The sequence below is a fragment of the Ciconia boyciana genome, chromosome 2 (genome assembly GCF_034638445.1).
Source record: "Ciconia boyciana chromosome 2, ASM3463844v1, whole genome shotgun sequence".
Lineage (NCBI taxonomy): Eukaryota > Metazoa > Chordata > Aves > Ciconiiformes > Ciconiidae > Ciconia > Ciconia boyciana.
This window is the reverse complement of record NC_132935.1, coordinates 45,515,325-45,531,751: the sequence shown is the minus strand read 5'-3', so window position 1 is coordinate 45,531,751 and position 16,427 is coordinate 45,515,325. Positions and strand designations below refer to the sequence as shown.

At 34.9% G+C, this 16,427-nt stretch overlaps 1 protein-coding gene across 5 annotated transcripts in view; it reads left to right on the top strand.

The window, feature by feature from the left end:
• Positions 1-16,427, top strand: part of SNTG1 (syntrophin gamma 1) — a 347,398-nt gene that overhangs the window by 294,399 nt on the left and 36,572 nt on the right. For all 5 annotated transcript variants that reach the window (XM_072852507.1, XM_072852506.1, XM_072852508.1 and 2 more), the window contains one exon: positions 2,410-2,481. In XM_072852507.1, the coding sequence (XP_072708608.1) occupies positions 2,410-2,481 (72 nt within the window). The remainder of the gene's footprint in view (positions 1-2,409; positions 2,482-16,427) is intronic.

The following is a 16,427-nucleotide window of genomic DNA, read 5'->3' as shown; positions in this document are numbered from 1 at the left end:
ATTAAGTTGTTTTCTGAACAGAGATGTACTGCCAACTTTTTAACCAGAACATCAAATGAAAGTACTTCCCTGGTCTCTGCTGAAGTCTAACACATTAGAGAAGCATGTTTCTAAACAGTGTATATCAGCGGCCTCCCCCTGCCTCTTTTCTGCCTCTTTTTTTATCCGTTTCATCAGTAGTACTTCAACTTTCCATACTCAGATAAATGAGCAGTTCTAACATATCTTATTTGCATTTTGAAAGCTTTAAACAAAATTACTTTTTTTCTTTTTATGTTATTTCCTGGTACATTTTCTCCTTTAGAATTATTAAGTGTGTCAAGTCTGGTGGGTTTCACTTTCTTATAGTTTATAGTTGGAAATCTCAGAGAGAATGGACTTTAATTGAGAAAGAGCTGCTAACACCTTTTCTCTTGCTACTCAAGCTTTTAAATTAAAATATTAAAAGTGAACAGAACCAGCAATTTCTATGGGTGTCTTAATTCTACAGTTGCTTTTGCTTTGCACATATCTTTATATGCGAGTTTTGTTTTGACCTGAAAATAAATCCCTTTAGAAGTACAAACAAAAGCAGAAAACCAGGGGAGAAGGAGGAGCTCTGATATTTTTCCCCAAGGTATGGAGCCTACAGTAAGCTTTTAAACATAGGTTCCAAATGCCTTTGTGCTTCAGCAGCAACAGTAACTACTTTTCCTGGTGGGGCAATATGACTTCAGCTTGTGCGGCTGGTGTTTTAGGCTCAGTGGAGCTGTAGCAAGACTCCTCTCCCCATTTCTCTGTTCATGGTGAGAAAGTTAATTTTTTGTCCACAGTAGAAAGAGCAGCTTTTTTTTTCCCCTTTCTTTCTTTCCTTGCCAAAAGCATTTTACATGTTGTTCATCACATCTCTGAATAGCTTCTTAAAACTCAGGCATAAAGATTGTATATTTCCAATATTTCTCTACCTCCTCATTCTATATCAAACAATTTGTTGATTCTCAGTATTTAGTCATTCCCTTTCTTAGAAATCTGTCTTAATACCCATACTTCAATAAGATAGTGAAAACTGAGTTTAAGGATGACTGCAAATAAATAAAATTCTAATAGAAGAGGAACTATGACACTGTATTTTTGAACTTTTCATTCCTGACTGTGATTTCCTCAAAGGAGTTTCAATTACAATTGCATTTATACCTAAAAATTAGTTAGGGATAGAATTTTCTCATACAACACCAAAATAATTTTGATCAAGAAAGTGTTATACCAAGGCTCCAAACCCATAGATGCTTCTCAGCCATGTTGTGTCTATTCATGATTGTTTTCTCTTTAGATAAAAGATAAATTGGTCTCATATAATATTTTCTTTTATATGCTGTGGATAACACTTTATGATGCATTTTTCAAAGAACTTAATATTCTTGAATCTTGAAAACCAAATAAACTTCTGTCTTCATCAGCCTCTTCATCTTACCTAATCATTGTAAAGATACAACTGCCTGCCTTTGGAGCTGAGCCACTGTTCAACACTTCTTGCCATTAAGATTTTTTTTTTTCCCATATATAGCCTCAATTTTCATTCTATTTTGTGTGTTCTTGTCTTTTGAGACTGTGAATAATTCTCCTCTTTCCTTCTCGCAGTTTTCTTGGAAAGTTATTTATAGATTGCTGTGATAGCGCCTTGACTCTTCCCTTACTGAATATATTCATCTATCCCTTTCTGTCTTATTTAAGTCTTAACCCTTACCCTTGCATGATTTTATTGAACTCTTTTATTGACACAATTTTTTGCAAAATAGTTGCTTAAAATTCATACTGTTAAAAGCAATTGTCAAATCCTAAGACAAAGAGGAGAAATAGACTATTCTTCAAATCTTAGTTTGTTAGAATTTAGGAGTAGATTAATCTTGCTTAGGAAAAAAAAATGCGTATTTGCCTCTGTTGTTTCTTATTAGTTTTTCCCCTGGATTCCAAGGCATGTGGGGTAAGTGTCTGGGACATTGCGAGGTTGGAGAATTTGGTTTTATGGATTTGCAAACAATGTAGGTGACTGGGAGCAAATGGTGGCATGCAGTTACAAGGAGGGAAGTGGTGAAAAACATACCTTCTTATAGTCAAGGCTCTGTGAGAGGAATTCAAGGGTTGCATCCTCTCAGGATCTCAATGCAACCCCCACCAGTTCCCGGGGAAGCCTCATCATTCAGCATAGAGCACAAGGAGACAGGGCAGCTCCTAAGCACTGCCTGGATGGAACAGTCTGGTCCCTGGTAGTTATTACTCAGAGAAAGTGCTTGGTCTTTCTGTATACATTATACTGGATGTTAATAGTTTAGGGATAGATTTTTATTTTTTTTATTAAACTTAATTCTTGAAATAAACAAAAATAACTTACTTTCTTTTCCTGTTTGTTTTGTTTGTTTTCTTTTTTCCAAGGTCACAACCTGGGATTGGACACGAGCTGAGAAAACATTTTCAGTTTATGAGATAATGTGCAAAATTCTCAAGGTATGATGAGAAAGTATAAAATAAATTACCACTTTGTCAGACCAGTTGAGAAGCCAGAACATAACACTGCAACTGGAAACTGCATGTGACCACCTTGCAGAAAGAGATCATTTTTTTTCCCTTTGAAGTCAATGTCAGAAGTCCTCGTGTCAGTAGATACAGAGCCAAACCAGAAGGCATAGCAACATTAGAAATAAACTGATTTTGACTAGGAAACTATTTTATGTCTCCATAATGCTGTATGGGTTTTGTAGCTTTACTTTAATGTCACATTTAACCAGTATAACATTTATTTTTCTAATTGAGAAGCTAAAGAAATAGCAATCAATTTGGTTGCTTTCACGTATGTTGATGCAACTAACAGTGGCTGCAATGTAAGATTTCACTAAGACTAAGAGCAGGGTCCTTAAAATATGCAATACCATTCTGAAAACTTTTGTCTTATGTTTTCCAGTTTCTTCAGTTTGCCTTAACTGTAATAAAAGGGAAGAGATAATGAAATAAGTTTAGAAAGTTAAAGCTATGAGTAGCAAATTGAATAGGGACATTATTGTACATGGTATTTAATTTTTAATTCTGAATTCATTCAGAATTAATATATATGGTCTTCCCTCTGTTTTAAAAACTGTGAAAAGCAGTTTTCCAGATGCTCATCATTTTGTATCTAAAACATGAGGAGAGGAAAAGGAGGTGAAAAAGAGATGAAAAAAATTAGTCACTTTCCATTCATCTAAGTGCTTTCCTGTGTATGTTGGTTGGGGGTTTTGGGGTCAAAATTATGTAAAAGGTAATTTGGTCTTTTCTGAAGTTTCATCTAGGCAGAGATAGAATATCAAAAAGAAGTATGAAAAATTGTATTTTTAAAAAGTGTTTCCCATTGGGAAGACCTTATACTGACATAGAGTTGCACTTCATGATCTTAAAGGTCTTTTTCAACCTAAACGATGCTATGATTCTATACATGGTACATTTCATAGTTTTTGTAGGTCACATAGGTGCACTATACTTTCCTTAGGGAGGCAGATTACAGATGGAACAGCTCAATAAAATTCAGAAACTTTTTACATCAGAGACTTCAAAAATAAGAAACCAAATTTATAGTCTGAAAAAAACCTCTCTGCTAGCAATCTGGAACAGAAAAGTGAAAGGATCTGGAACAGAAAAGTGAAAGGAGTTCTTTTACTGCTACGTTGGCTGGGAGGTCTGGAGTCTTCATCAAGGAGTAGAACATCCCAAATGCAACACGTCCCATCGCTGTGGTATGTCCTTTAACTACCAGGTGTGTGCAAACATTGACTCTTTAGTAGTGGTCATGTAGGGAGACAATTAACAGGAAAAGTTAGTCACTCTGTGAAGACATTGCACTGAGGGCGTGATATGAACAACGCTCTTAGAGTGCAGTCAAGCTTTGAGAGAGATGAAAAATCTCACTTGTGACATGCTTTTTTTTTTTTTTTTTCTGGTAACCTCTGATTACTTCAGGCCTTGAGCCTGGAAAACAGTAAGCACCAAGGTAGCTCTTCTCTGAGAAGTAAGCCTGTTGGAGCCAGGATGACTCTTCCTTGTGACTTATCCAAAGATTTTATTATACTGTTTGAATAGAAATGTACAGAATCTGTGCCATATAGTTTTCTGTAATTTAAAGGTCCTTCTTTTCATTTCTTCTACCATTTTCCTTTGTTGATACTCTTTGCATTCACTCATTTTTAGCCATTTAAGAAAAATAGCTTAAGAAAATTTTCCCCTCCTCCTTTATCCCCTGGTATTGTATACCAATGCAGGGCTTTTTTTTTTTCTCTTTTCAGCCGTGTAGCAGAAATTAGTTACAGCCAAGGAGTCAGTCCACAAAGCAGTAAACCTAAACCAATGCCTTCGTGGCACTGTTGTGTGGAAGCACAGAAAAGAGTACAAAGATGCTGTTTTTTCTTATCATCCAGCTCTCCAAACTGTTTGGAAAGAAGTGTAGATCCTCCATTCTCAGTCTGTATTAACAGAGGATTTCCCAGCAGAGAGGCAATTCCAGTTTAAGTGATATAGGAATACCATTTATGTGTTTCTTTATCATGTTATTCATATTCAGTTATTCTTTATTGTCTGTAAACATGGATAAGCTTATAAAGTGTTAAAATGTTTCAAACAGATTCTTTAGCTGACTAAAACCTGTAAATAATAAAAAGTGGAAGTAGAAAAATCATTGCAATGAAATTACAGCTTCTGACATTGGAGTATTAATCTTCACTATATTCTAGTTTTCTATAGCTTTCTATAGCAGGTACTATAGGACTTAACCATGGTTTCACTAAACATGAAACCAAGTAAAACCAAGAAAAACAGCTTCCCATTACTACTACTACACTGAACCTCTGTAGAGACTCAAGGTTTTGTTCAGCTTTTATGCCAGCATCATAAATGTCTCCATTTTAGCAGTGTGTTTCTAGACACATTTGTACAAGCCCCATGTGTATTACTGAAGCAGAGGCAACTTATATAAAGTTGCTCTGGTGCTTTGTGATCACCTTCAAACTTCCCTTCTATAGTACCTCACATGCTACTTTCATTATAAATTTGTTTTCCTTGGAGAATGAGTTGAATGGCAAAAGGGCAGGCTAACAGGGTTTGAAACTATTATATTCTCAGAGATTGATTGATAGCATGATAGCTCAGGAAACCTAATGAAAACAATGAAGAAAAGAAACCTTGGTTCTTCTACTGCAGAGTGTTCCCTCTCCCACACTTCCTGTTCTTCCATGACAGAGACTGAGTTCATGTCATTCTTTTCAGGAAAATTGAGAAGATAGAATTATTCTGTGTTTCTACTTCAGAAGAGACAATCACCTGTCATTGGGCAGAGATAAATCCAGGAAGATAGTAATGCCTTTTTCCAGAACGATATCATCACTTAGTGTCTCTTAAGTGGGTTTAGTTCCGTATTCTCAGCTAAACTCAAATTGTTCAGTCCGCACTTCACTAGGAGTAAATATCATAGAACATTCCCAGATAGTGGAAAGCCATCATCTATAGTCTTAATTTATTTTAGAATTATCACTACCATGGATTTTGGGCCAAATGAACCATCTAGCACTCTCCCAGAAAATTCGTGGTGTAGCTTGAGAATTACCATGGGTGAAGGAGCATTTGTAATGAGCCGTTGCATGTGAGCACTCTGTTTTAGGGGATTAAAGAGTTTCATAGTATGGATGTGGTCTGGTCCATGCTAGCTGGCTATAGTGTCAACAAACAGTCCCATACATGCTTAATTTGTTAGTATAGATACAGCTTCTGTGGCTAATATTCATTTTAAGTAGGACTCGCAAGTGGTCTGTGCTAAACTTCATACGAATTTGCCCAGGAGTGAGAAGTAGTGCTTCAGAATTAATGTTTCCAAAGTATATTTCCTTCTATATTGATCAGGATGTTGGACGTCCTGAGAAGGAGCAGATTTATCATTTGTATGCAGGACTGAGTGTGTTGGTCAGGAGCCCGACAGAACGTGGGTTGTGGGTCATGTCTTCTTTGTCAAAGTGAATTACTAAATATCACACCACTTACTAATCAAAATGTATCTGCATTACATAGCTTGCTTAGATTGGAATGAGATGTTTCAAAAACTTTTTTTCATATTTAGACTAATAATCTTTAGAAACTAGGATGCAACTTTCACCCAAGCATGCTGGTATTTTCTTCTGCTGTATAGTGGCAATTTCAATAACTGTCCCTCATGCCACTAGGACAGGACTTTACTAAATCTGTCTGAAAGCATTTTTTCTCCTTCTTTTGCTCCTTAATACTGACTAAAATTCCAAGGAACTTCACAAGAGCAGTTTTGGTTAGAGAGACTTACTACCTTAAGTTTGTCTTTTTAAATAGAATTTTAATTTTCCTCAGTTAGAGAGATTTCTCTAAGTTTCTCTTCATGACAGAAGTGCTACAGTGGAGAATATGAACTGCCAGATTTTACTGAATACACATTAATATTTTAGTGTTTCAGTATGAGAGAATACTACCACTTCTGGTGACAGTAAAAATATTAAAACACTAAATAAATATTAATGTCTACACCCAGCAGAGGACTTCACTGATTTAACTGTCAGGAAGGGAATATAGTCCAAGCATGTTAAATAAAACTCAGAACTCATCTGCCACCATGGCCAATGTTTTCTTCATAGTTGCCTGCATGTGTGGAGTGTGTTTTCTCCTTTAGCATCCATTCCAAAGGCTCTGACTCTTCTCATGAATGATATAGAAAACTGGGATGCCATTTTCCATTTTTATGGTTCTGTCAGCCTCAAGCACCTAAAAGGCAGGATCTTCTGCATCTTAATCAGAGATGTCAGAGGTTATTATGTGATTTATGTCTAGCAGATTCATATTTATAATAGTCGTCTAATAAATCACTATTTTCTTGTTACTGTATTCTTTTTTTTCTTTTTTTTTTCCCCTGTCAGATTACAAGGAAAAGAAAGAGGAGGAGACTTGCCCTAAGCAAGGCAATAAGTCACTATTCTTAATGTGATTAGGACCTTCTAAATAATCAGGAAGACCATTAAAATTTGAAGCATAAAAGTAGATTTTAAAAAGCTCTCTCTTGACTGTGTGAAAAATAGTTTTATTGACATAAATTCAGAAAGGAGCACTGATCTCCCAATTCAATATTTACAATTTTAGATAGTAAAAAAGTACAAAAAACCCCCAAACCCCGACAATCACATTCACACACTACTAAAACAATAGTGGATTATAAAAAAAGGTTCTGTAGAATGTTTTCAAAATACCATGTAAAAATACATATCTCATGAGTATAAAGCTCTTCATTGTCAAGATTTTTGGGTTGAAATAATAATTTTTGACATGCAAAGTAGGTAAAGCAGGCTGAGTACAAAAATCCCATTTTAATTTTATTGTATTAAAAGATTCATTGTGAAATAACGGCAAAAAGGGCTATGTTTGATGTAAAAAGAACATTCATGGAGATGCAAATAACTTAAGACCTGGGGAGGTAAATACATAAATTGATAAGCCTATGAAGTAATTTATTAAAAATTCAATAGGTGTGTTGATTATGGGGTGAAAGTACCTTAACAGAGAGAAAATACAAGGCACCGAAGAACTCTTAAACCCTAAAAAGAAACAGGTAAAAAGAAAGAGTAGAAATCAAAGTCATGCAAGTTTAAAGAAGTTAGAAACTGTAAAAGTTCTGACGATTAATCAGTAGAAGGTACTGGTAAGAGAAGTTGATAGCTTTTAAACTGCTTTTTTTTTCTTTTTTTACCACCAGTTTTATTCAGACTGATGCTAGTGGGACAGTGACACTAGCATGTGGATGAAAATCTGTAATCCATGTTAAGCAATTTGTCAGGCAAGATAATCTAATGATACCACTTCTGACATTAAAATATATCTGTGAGTCATTTTCAACAGAACAGGTGATAGAATTTGCTATGAATAAATATTTCTAATTTATCCTGGAAGAAGCTTGTTTCACCCTATCCTCTATTTTGAGGAGTAAAGCCCCATTAACAGCCAACTAATTCCAATGTTAGGATTGGTCAAATCTTCAGTAGTCCAGAAAAGCAGGTACTTATATCACTAGCTTCAGAAATGAGCAGGTGGCCTTGTCCTGTTCAGTACTTCAAAGCTAGTTGAACTGTGTATGTCTTTTTGGTACGTCTTATATTTCTTATATGCAGTTTTAATGTGTGTGTTTTGAGTGTGTGTGCATGTGCTTGCATGTATAAGTGTGTATATTTTAACAAGGTTTAAGTATCTTTGATAAATTGGTAAATAACTTAAATATTTAAGCAATTTTTCCGTATGGGGGGATAGAAAAAAGTTTATTAAATTTTTCAGGTAAATCATGAAGAATGATATAAAAGATTGCACTTCTGTGCAAGCAAGTTTGCCTTGTTTGCTTGAGTTTACTAATGTTCTTCAGCTTCATCCAAGCATCTCCTTTTAATTGTGAGAAAATGCTTTCTATAGTTCAGTCATCTGCCTTCTATCTTCAAAGTGTCATGCAAACATATTTGGAGATTACAATAAAAAGCACACTTTTTTCAGCATAAAACAGGAAACATATTCAGGTGTCAGATCAGCTCTAAAATGAAATGTGTGGATAATTGTGAAAGGCAGTCTATGCCGGCAATATGTCAGGATGGTGAATCATTGATGTTTATAGCTGGTATCATTCACATCAGTGCCGCTATAATTTTCTTACTATATTAATCAGGACCAACTTGGTGTCTCAGAAGACTTGTGTTCCCTTCCTTATTTAGCTGTTAGTGTGTGTAAAATCCTCAAATGCAGTTACGTTAATTTTCCCACTTAAATTTCCTGTAATTTTGTTCTCTGTTTCCAGTAAGTCAAGTATGGAAAGTTAAAAAGCATGGGAAACTACTGAAAATGTTTATATATTCAGATAAATTTTAAAATTAATGCCAATAGACACATAAACATATAAAGTGAAGGCACAGAACATATTTTGAGGTCTATCATGAATATAGTTTGCTCAATGGCTGAGACTTGCATCCTGATGTGATTCCACTAAAGTACTTCACATGTACTCAAAACTGCTTAGGAAGCATAAGTAATGAATCCCTTTTATGAATAGGTTAATGCTGCATCCAGGAAAAATTAGATTTTCAGCCAGAGTTTAGCCAGGTGTCAGTTCTTGGAAAAAGTGATAAACTTTGAGTCTTTCAGTCCTAAACAGTTGAAGTAATTTTCAGTCTTTGGTTGGCCTCCTGTTCTAAATTTAAGAGTATTTAATGTTTCAGAAGAAAAGAGGATTTGTTCCCACTCTAACTAGAACTACGGTTGTCTTATAAGAAAAATAGCAAAAGTCATAAATTATCTCTATGTTCACTGACTTTAAGACCATCATTAAGCTGGCTTCAGTTATACGATAGAGAAAAACTTCTGAGGTGCTAGTATCATTCAGTACTGAAATAGAGCTCCTGATGAGGCCATTGAATTTCCATCACTGGATCCTTATAAGCATAAGCTGGTGTGTAGCTGCTCCTACCTTGCATAGAGATATGCAGTAGATGACCACACCTCTGGCCCATCATCCATATTTTCTGTGATTCTGTATGTGATGTCAATTCGTTTCTCTTCAGCATGTACATAGTGATACAATCCCTAATCTGTGGTGTGTTAATTTGGATAAATTTAATGGGCCCTGTGTGTTAAAGATGTTGATGTTCCTGTAACTGTACAGCACCAGGTAAGAGTCTTTTTTGAAAGCAAAGGGGCAGTGTTAGTAGATGCATGATAACTGCCACTGTATAAAGGCTTGTTAACTTTTTATGTGATTCAGAAAAGGAAAGACGAACAATATTTGAAATGTAAAGTTATTAAGTAAGGCTTTTTCTGTTTCCCTTTAACTTTAGAGAGGTTTCTTTTTTATTTTAAAGAAAAAAAAACTTTTTTGACATTTTTTATGCAATATTAGGATAGTAGAAAGTGTCACCTTTTGGGAAAAGAACAAGTCAGTTGTGTTGGGTCGGGGCTGCCAGTGTCAGAGTCTGATCCTGCTTCCTGGAAGAAATAACAAGATAAACACACAGAGGAAAAGAAAAAGAATAACAGATACAGAAAATATATGTTTAAATGACTCCTGCAACCTCTCTGTTGGTTAAAGACATCAGCTTTTCCTTCTTCTAAGAAATTGCTTTTTGCTGCCTGTCTAGTTATGAGACCCACAGTGGTGTTGCAACATCCTTGAAAGGCAAAGCCAAATTCAACTTTTAACATAAGGCAAAAGGAATGATGAAAAAGAACAGAACTAAGGTGTGAAATATCAATACTGAATGAGGATACTTGGGAAAGGCAAGTATATATCTTGCATCCCAGATGTTCAAAATTTATCCAAAGTTTGAGAAGGTTTCCTTTCATCATCTTAGTCTAATCAGGGCATTTCTCAAGATTGGAGTGATGCATTGTTTCAGTATTTTATCCACTAATATATTCTGTTACATCAATTTTGGTAGATTTTTGTGCAGCATTTTTCTCTAATTTATCAGTTTTCTATTATTTTCTGGTCACATTCTTTAATTATTCGAGTTTTTTTCCTGTCTTTCTTTCTGACTATTGCAATAATTAAATTTAGCATAAGATGTTGCAGTTTTATTGCATAAAGAATTTAGGACTATAGGCTTTCATGCAACAGTGATCACACTGTATTTTTTCACTGGATCTATGTCCCATTCCTTATATGAAATAAATTGTTCCTGTCTCAGGGACAACTATTAAAAATTTCCTTTGGTGCATTCTCTTCACAGTGGAGGTCTACATATTACTTTTAACAGCCAGAGCCAACACTGAAAACAGAAATATGAATTCCCTAACAAATTTTTATTTTGTTGTTTTATGATAGGATCTTCTTTCTATAGGCACTTTTGAATTTTTTTCAGAGCACTATTAGCAAATACATGTAAGATATCATTTTTTACACATTTGCTGATACAAATTTGCTGACATATTGATATCCAACACAGATGCTTGCACTATGCTACTCTAATCTGTTCTCAGCCTGCCATAATGTATTAACAAGCTATTTAAGTAAGGAATTCTGTTGAAAAAAAGAAAAAAAAAAAAAAAAAAAGAGTATGCAGTCATGTAAGTAATGCTTTTATTATAATGAATAATCAATTTGATGGGTAATTTTCCAGCCTTTTATTTAATCAGATTTAATTCTTATCCTTCCAATATTTGTGTCCTTCATGAGGAAGACCTTTAAAAGACCTTTTCCTGCCTTTAAAAGAAATGCATCTAAAGTTGGAAAAAAACCCAAACAGCCACAAAAATTTCACCATGTGAGAATTATAAGGACTTTTCTTCCCCATAATTTCTCTGTCCACTTCTGTTTTTGAGTCAGGTGCTTTCTTCTCTTCTTGAAGAAGTACATAGCCTTTTGAAGGAGAAATAGTGTATCCTGTTCTCATTACCCATGACTAGTAGCATAACATACCCTAACAGATGGGAAAAGTAGGGAAGGTTCTTCTCTTCCTATACATCATTGGGATGGAGCACGTTCAGAATGAAATCTTCAAAACGGTAACGGCCACATTTTGCCCAGAACATCTAAATTTTTCAGTAGATCTTAACTTGTATTTCTTTTTTCAAGGGAAGCAAAAGTTTCCTCCCATCCCTGAAACAGTCGTTGCCATTCCAAAGAACTGAGACCCCAGAGCGGCCCAAAAAGCAGTTTCAGGGGGTGGTTCTGCATGTCCGTTTGTTTCTTTGTTTTTAACATGGACTAACCCATTTAGTTCCTTTTCCTAATTTATTTCACAGAACTGATTCAGCTGTTTTAAACTATAACGTGAAAATAAAAAATATCTTCAGGCAGGCAACTAACATGGAAAAAAATCCCAGCTACAATTATTTAAATTTGAGAAAGCTGTAAACAAGGGCTCAGAATGAAAACATAGAATCAGTCTTTAGCATTGCTATCTATTATCATTATGTTTACTCTTCTGTGATCTCTTCTTAAACTTAATTTCCAGCAAATAAAGCCTCAAAGTTTAGAGAGGTATGAAACCTTAATAACCCTCCAAAGAGATGATCAGCACATTTTTAATTCTCTGTTTGTAATTACATTAGTCTCTGATTTCTCTTTAGCAGAAAATAACCACCAGTGCTTCTCCAGAAAGTATTAGAATGATTTCTTTCCCCAAAAGATAAGTCTATTTTATGAAAATTTTGAAAATTTTCCTCATATGGCATTCAAATAAACACATTTCTGAGTGGAGGTCATTAAGAAATAGGCACAATTATGGCACTCACTCAGGAGAAACCTGTGTTCAGACTCTTGCTCTGATTCAGATGAGGGTCTTTGAGACTGCATCACCTTTTAATCAGGCAGAATAGGAAAGTAATTTGAGTTTACTGCTGTACCTAATAGGTTACAGGGAATGAACATTTCTATTTCTCTCAAGCAATCAGACAGATCTTTCTAATGGAAATTTAATTGAAACTAATTTATCCTTTAATTATAATTATTTTTCCCCTTGAAAAAACATATTTTCATAGAATTTGGACTTTGAAAAATATTCTGTCCAGTTTTAGTTTAGCTAGCATTCTGTGTTTATTTAAATGCATGTATATATACATGCAATTTCAACATTTTTCTAACTTTTTTAATATTAAAATTCAGAAGGGTCCAAATAAGATGAGATATGTATAAACATGTGCATGCCTGTGTGCATCATTTTTTCTTTATTACTTGATTAATGAGGGTATGTTGGAGAAGCAGTATATTTTTTTCACTCTGGAGTGAATCTGTTCCCTGCTGCCTGTAAATGCTATTAGAACCATCTCCATAGCAACTAATGGTGATGCTCAAGAAAAGTGTTCCCAAAGTCTCATATAAAGAAGTAGATCATTAGAATCCCTTAGAAAGAAGGATGTATGTTTATGTAGATGGAGCTGATAAGTGAAAGGAGACACAAACAGTAAATAATCAGGGCACTGATGCCAGCAAGTGTAAAGGCATGATGTGATTAGTTTTTACAGTTGCCTTGGAGTTATTGCACTCTTGAATTGATGGGATAATGCTTTTTATCTTCAGAGAATTTAGGTGCTAGGTTTGAATCTTGGTTATGATAGGACAGATTTCTTTTTGCAGGGCTGTCTAAACTAGTCAACAAAGAACATAGGTTTTGTTTGTTTTCTCATCTGTGTATTATTAAGAATTATTATAATTAATATCACAGACATGAATATTTACCTCATTTTAACAGCTGAAATAAAATTATCTCAAAAGTCAAGGTCAATTTTATCTGTTTAGGTATACAATTCTGATTAGGATCGTTTTGAACGTCTTACATGAATTGTTCATGTCAAAAACTGCTCGCCAGTGTCACTAATATTTCAGTTCCATCGCCAAATTACTCTGTATATTACATATGACTTTATAGGTAAACCAGACTTCCAGACAGTTCTTGAGCACCTCCTGGGTAAAAATCATGCCATGAGCATGAAACCAGTAGACCTAGCTTTGTTTTCTGTTGCACAGACCTTTGTAGAATAGAACAACTCAATTCTCACTGACTGTAGTAAAAGTTGAGGGTCTCTTGCATCTTAGTGGATGTAAACAACAGCCAAAATAGGAGTATTTAATGCATTCATCATACATAAAATGAAAAGACACAAGTAATCGAAAAGGAGCAGTGCTGCTTCTGGAGAGGGCAGTCTTTCAAAAGAGAAAAGATTACCTCTGCAGAAGAGAAGGCGTTGTCACTGCTTAGTGATAAAGAAGCATTCTGCCTTAATTTTAAAGGACCTGCCTAACGAGCCATGCTTGGTTCCCTCAGACAAATTTATTACTCTCACTTAACATGGACATCATTATTAATTAGGCAAGCAGGAGTCATACCATCCTGTCAGCAGAGATGCTGGATTACCCTGAAGCTGGGTGTAAGCCAAGGACTTTCCTCACAGCCCATCCTTCAGCAGGACTACTTTCCTTCCAGTAGGGAATTAGCATACTGCTACAAGTTTTGTGACTGTTCCTCTTCAGAGGATCTGTATTAATTCACATTGAGAACATCAGGGGCAAATGGTACAGCTAATCATTAACAGTATGAAAGAGTTCATAAAAAATCAACATGAAATTGGCTCATGTCCATCATTGACTGGTAAGTGATTATAAAAATAGAGGGTCATAGCAGATTCTTAAATAGGTAAAATGATATTTTATATTTTATCTGAAATAACTGCTTGGTAAAAGTTAATTAATGAAGATTCCTGCTTAATCCAGACCTGGTTTTGAGACTCCTGACAAGTTTATCTTAAATTTGCAGAGAATTTTGGACACTTCTCAGTTGAATCCCTAAGAAAAAATTTTGCTTTAAATTCCTACCTTTACAAGGACATTTGGATAGCTATCTTTTAGCTTTTCGTACATATTGTTTCCTGCAGTTATCCATTGTACAAATGGAAACATGGTTAGATCTATAAATTTGAAATACAAATTTCACTTTTTAAATCCTGAGAACAAATGAAAAATTAAAGAAAGATCTGCAGCAAAAAGGAGCAGAAGCAGTACTGAAGGGAGCCTTGCACCAAATTATTTTTACAAGTACAATGAAATACCACTAGGAATGAAAGGAATAACTCATATGTATGTCAGCAATTTTTTTAAAACTAAAGTACAACATTTAAATATATGTGACTTGAACTTTTATTACCATGGACTTAACCATAGACATGGATATCAAAATCACAAGTACATACATTAGAACTAGTCAAAAAATGAAATTATTTTTCTGTGGAAAATTATTATTTCTGTGGAAATGTTGAATTTTGTTTTCATTCCAAATAAGAACTTCACAAAATGTAAATTCCAGTAATAAATGATTGTGTGTTGCTTGTCACAACATGATGTAGGAGTTGAAGTATTCTAAAATTTTTATATGTAAACCACTGAGTGGAAATGCTACCTAGTATTGATTAGATCTTTTCTAAATCAAATAATGTTCTCATTTTCATATATAAATAGCAAAAACATGGATTAATATTGTAGATCCCATTTAGCTCTTCTTTCTCTTTTCATCCTCTAGGTTTGATGTAATTCTTAGTAAAATCTAGTACAATTATTGCTAGCAATGTTGATAATAAAATACACAAGCTTTTATTTAATCACTTCAAAGACTTTCTGAGAGTCCTGTATTTTTCAAACACATTTTAACAGAGATCAGTCTGTTAGTAATAACAGTATTTATTAGTAATAATTAATTGTTCTCTACTGACTCTTGTCAAGAACAGGTGAAGGTGCGTTCAAAATATTTTCGTTTCTTCTGAGGTTGTAGCTATGAAGAACTAAAACCTTCCCTGGGAAAGATATGTACCTTACACAGGAGTTTTGTCAGACTCCATGCTGAATAGGTCCATTTGGTTATGGACCAACAGGCCCATTCAATCAGGTGTAGCTCTGGGAGTGTAATGAGTTTAAGACCCCGCTTAAGACCTGTTAGACAAGAAGTGCTGTTATACTATACAAAGTAGCTTTTCTTCCCTGGAGGAGTGAGGTTCGGCCAGTGCTTTTACTCTTCCAGTTCCTATTGATGGGGTTTGTATAGTCAGGTGCTAGATGATAAGTTTTATGTTGCTACGCCTATCCACAAGACTAAACATTTGTCACAGTGCTGCTGCTCTGTGCGCTTTGAGGCTGAACATGCAGTAGAGCATAGGTGTCATTAGCAACAACCTAGACCTCTTTTTTGACCTCTTTTATGCATGCTGGTCAAAACATACTGTGTCTATTGGCTTTTATGGCTATTATGGCTATTATGGCTATTATGGCATACATGGCTATTATGACCTCTTTTTTGCATGCTGGTCAAAACATACTGTGAGCAGAATTGACATTTTAGTTTTAGCAGAAGGGCCTGATTGGAAATTAAAAAAAAAAAAAAAAAAAAGAGACAGAAGTATTTGTCATAGGACATAGGCTGTTATTTAGCTACATCTAACTAGTTCAACTACACAGCCCTCTGAACATTTTGAAAAAAAAATCTGGGGGAATATTAATTTTTTTGGAAATGCTCTTTTTAAGATCTAACAGCCTATGTCCATTCTGATGTTTCCATCCATGACTTAATGCTATTGAGCTACTAAGCTTAGGACTTGATGGAATTAAGGAAGAAGGTATTGTTCCACAGTGACTGGTCATTTTAAAATCTGAGCGACTCAGTTTTGTTATGGTGATTGCAAAGAGAGGGTATGTTGCCTCTGTAGCTGATTCTTCTAGAAACTATAAAGCAGTTTTGAACCAGGAGCATTCATGAATACATGCTGTACTGGATTTCTTGAGCAGGTCTGTCACATGTTTACTGAATGAAAAGAAAGAAGAAAATAGTGCTTACTTTACCATTGCCTACTTATCTGCCTGAGAGCAATAGTTTCATACAGATTCCTGTTTTATATGTTTCCATTCTTGGTCA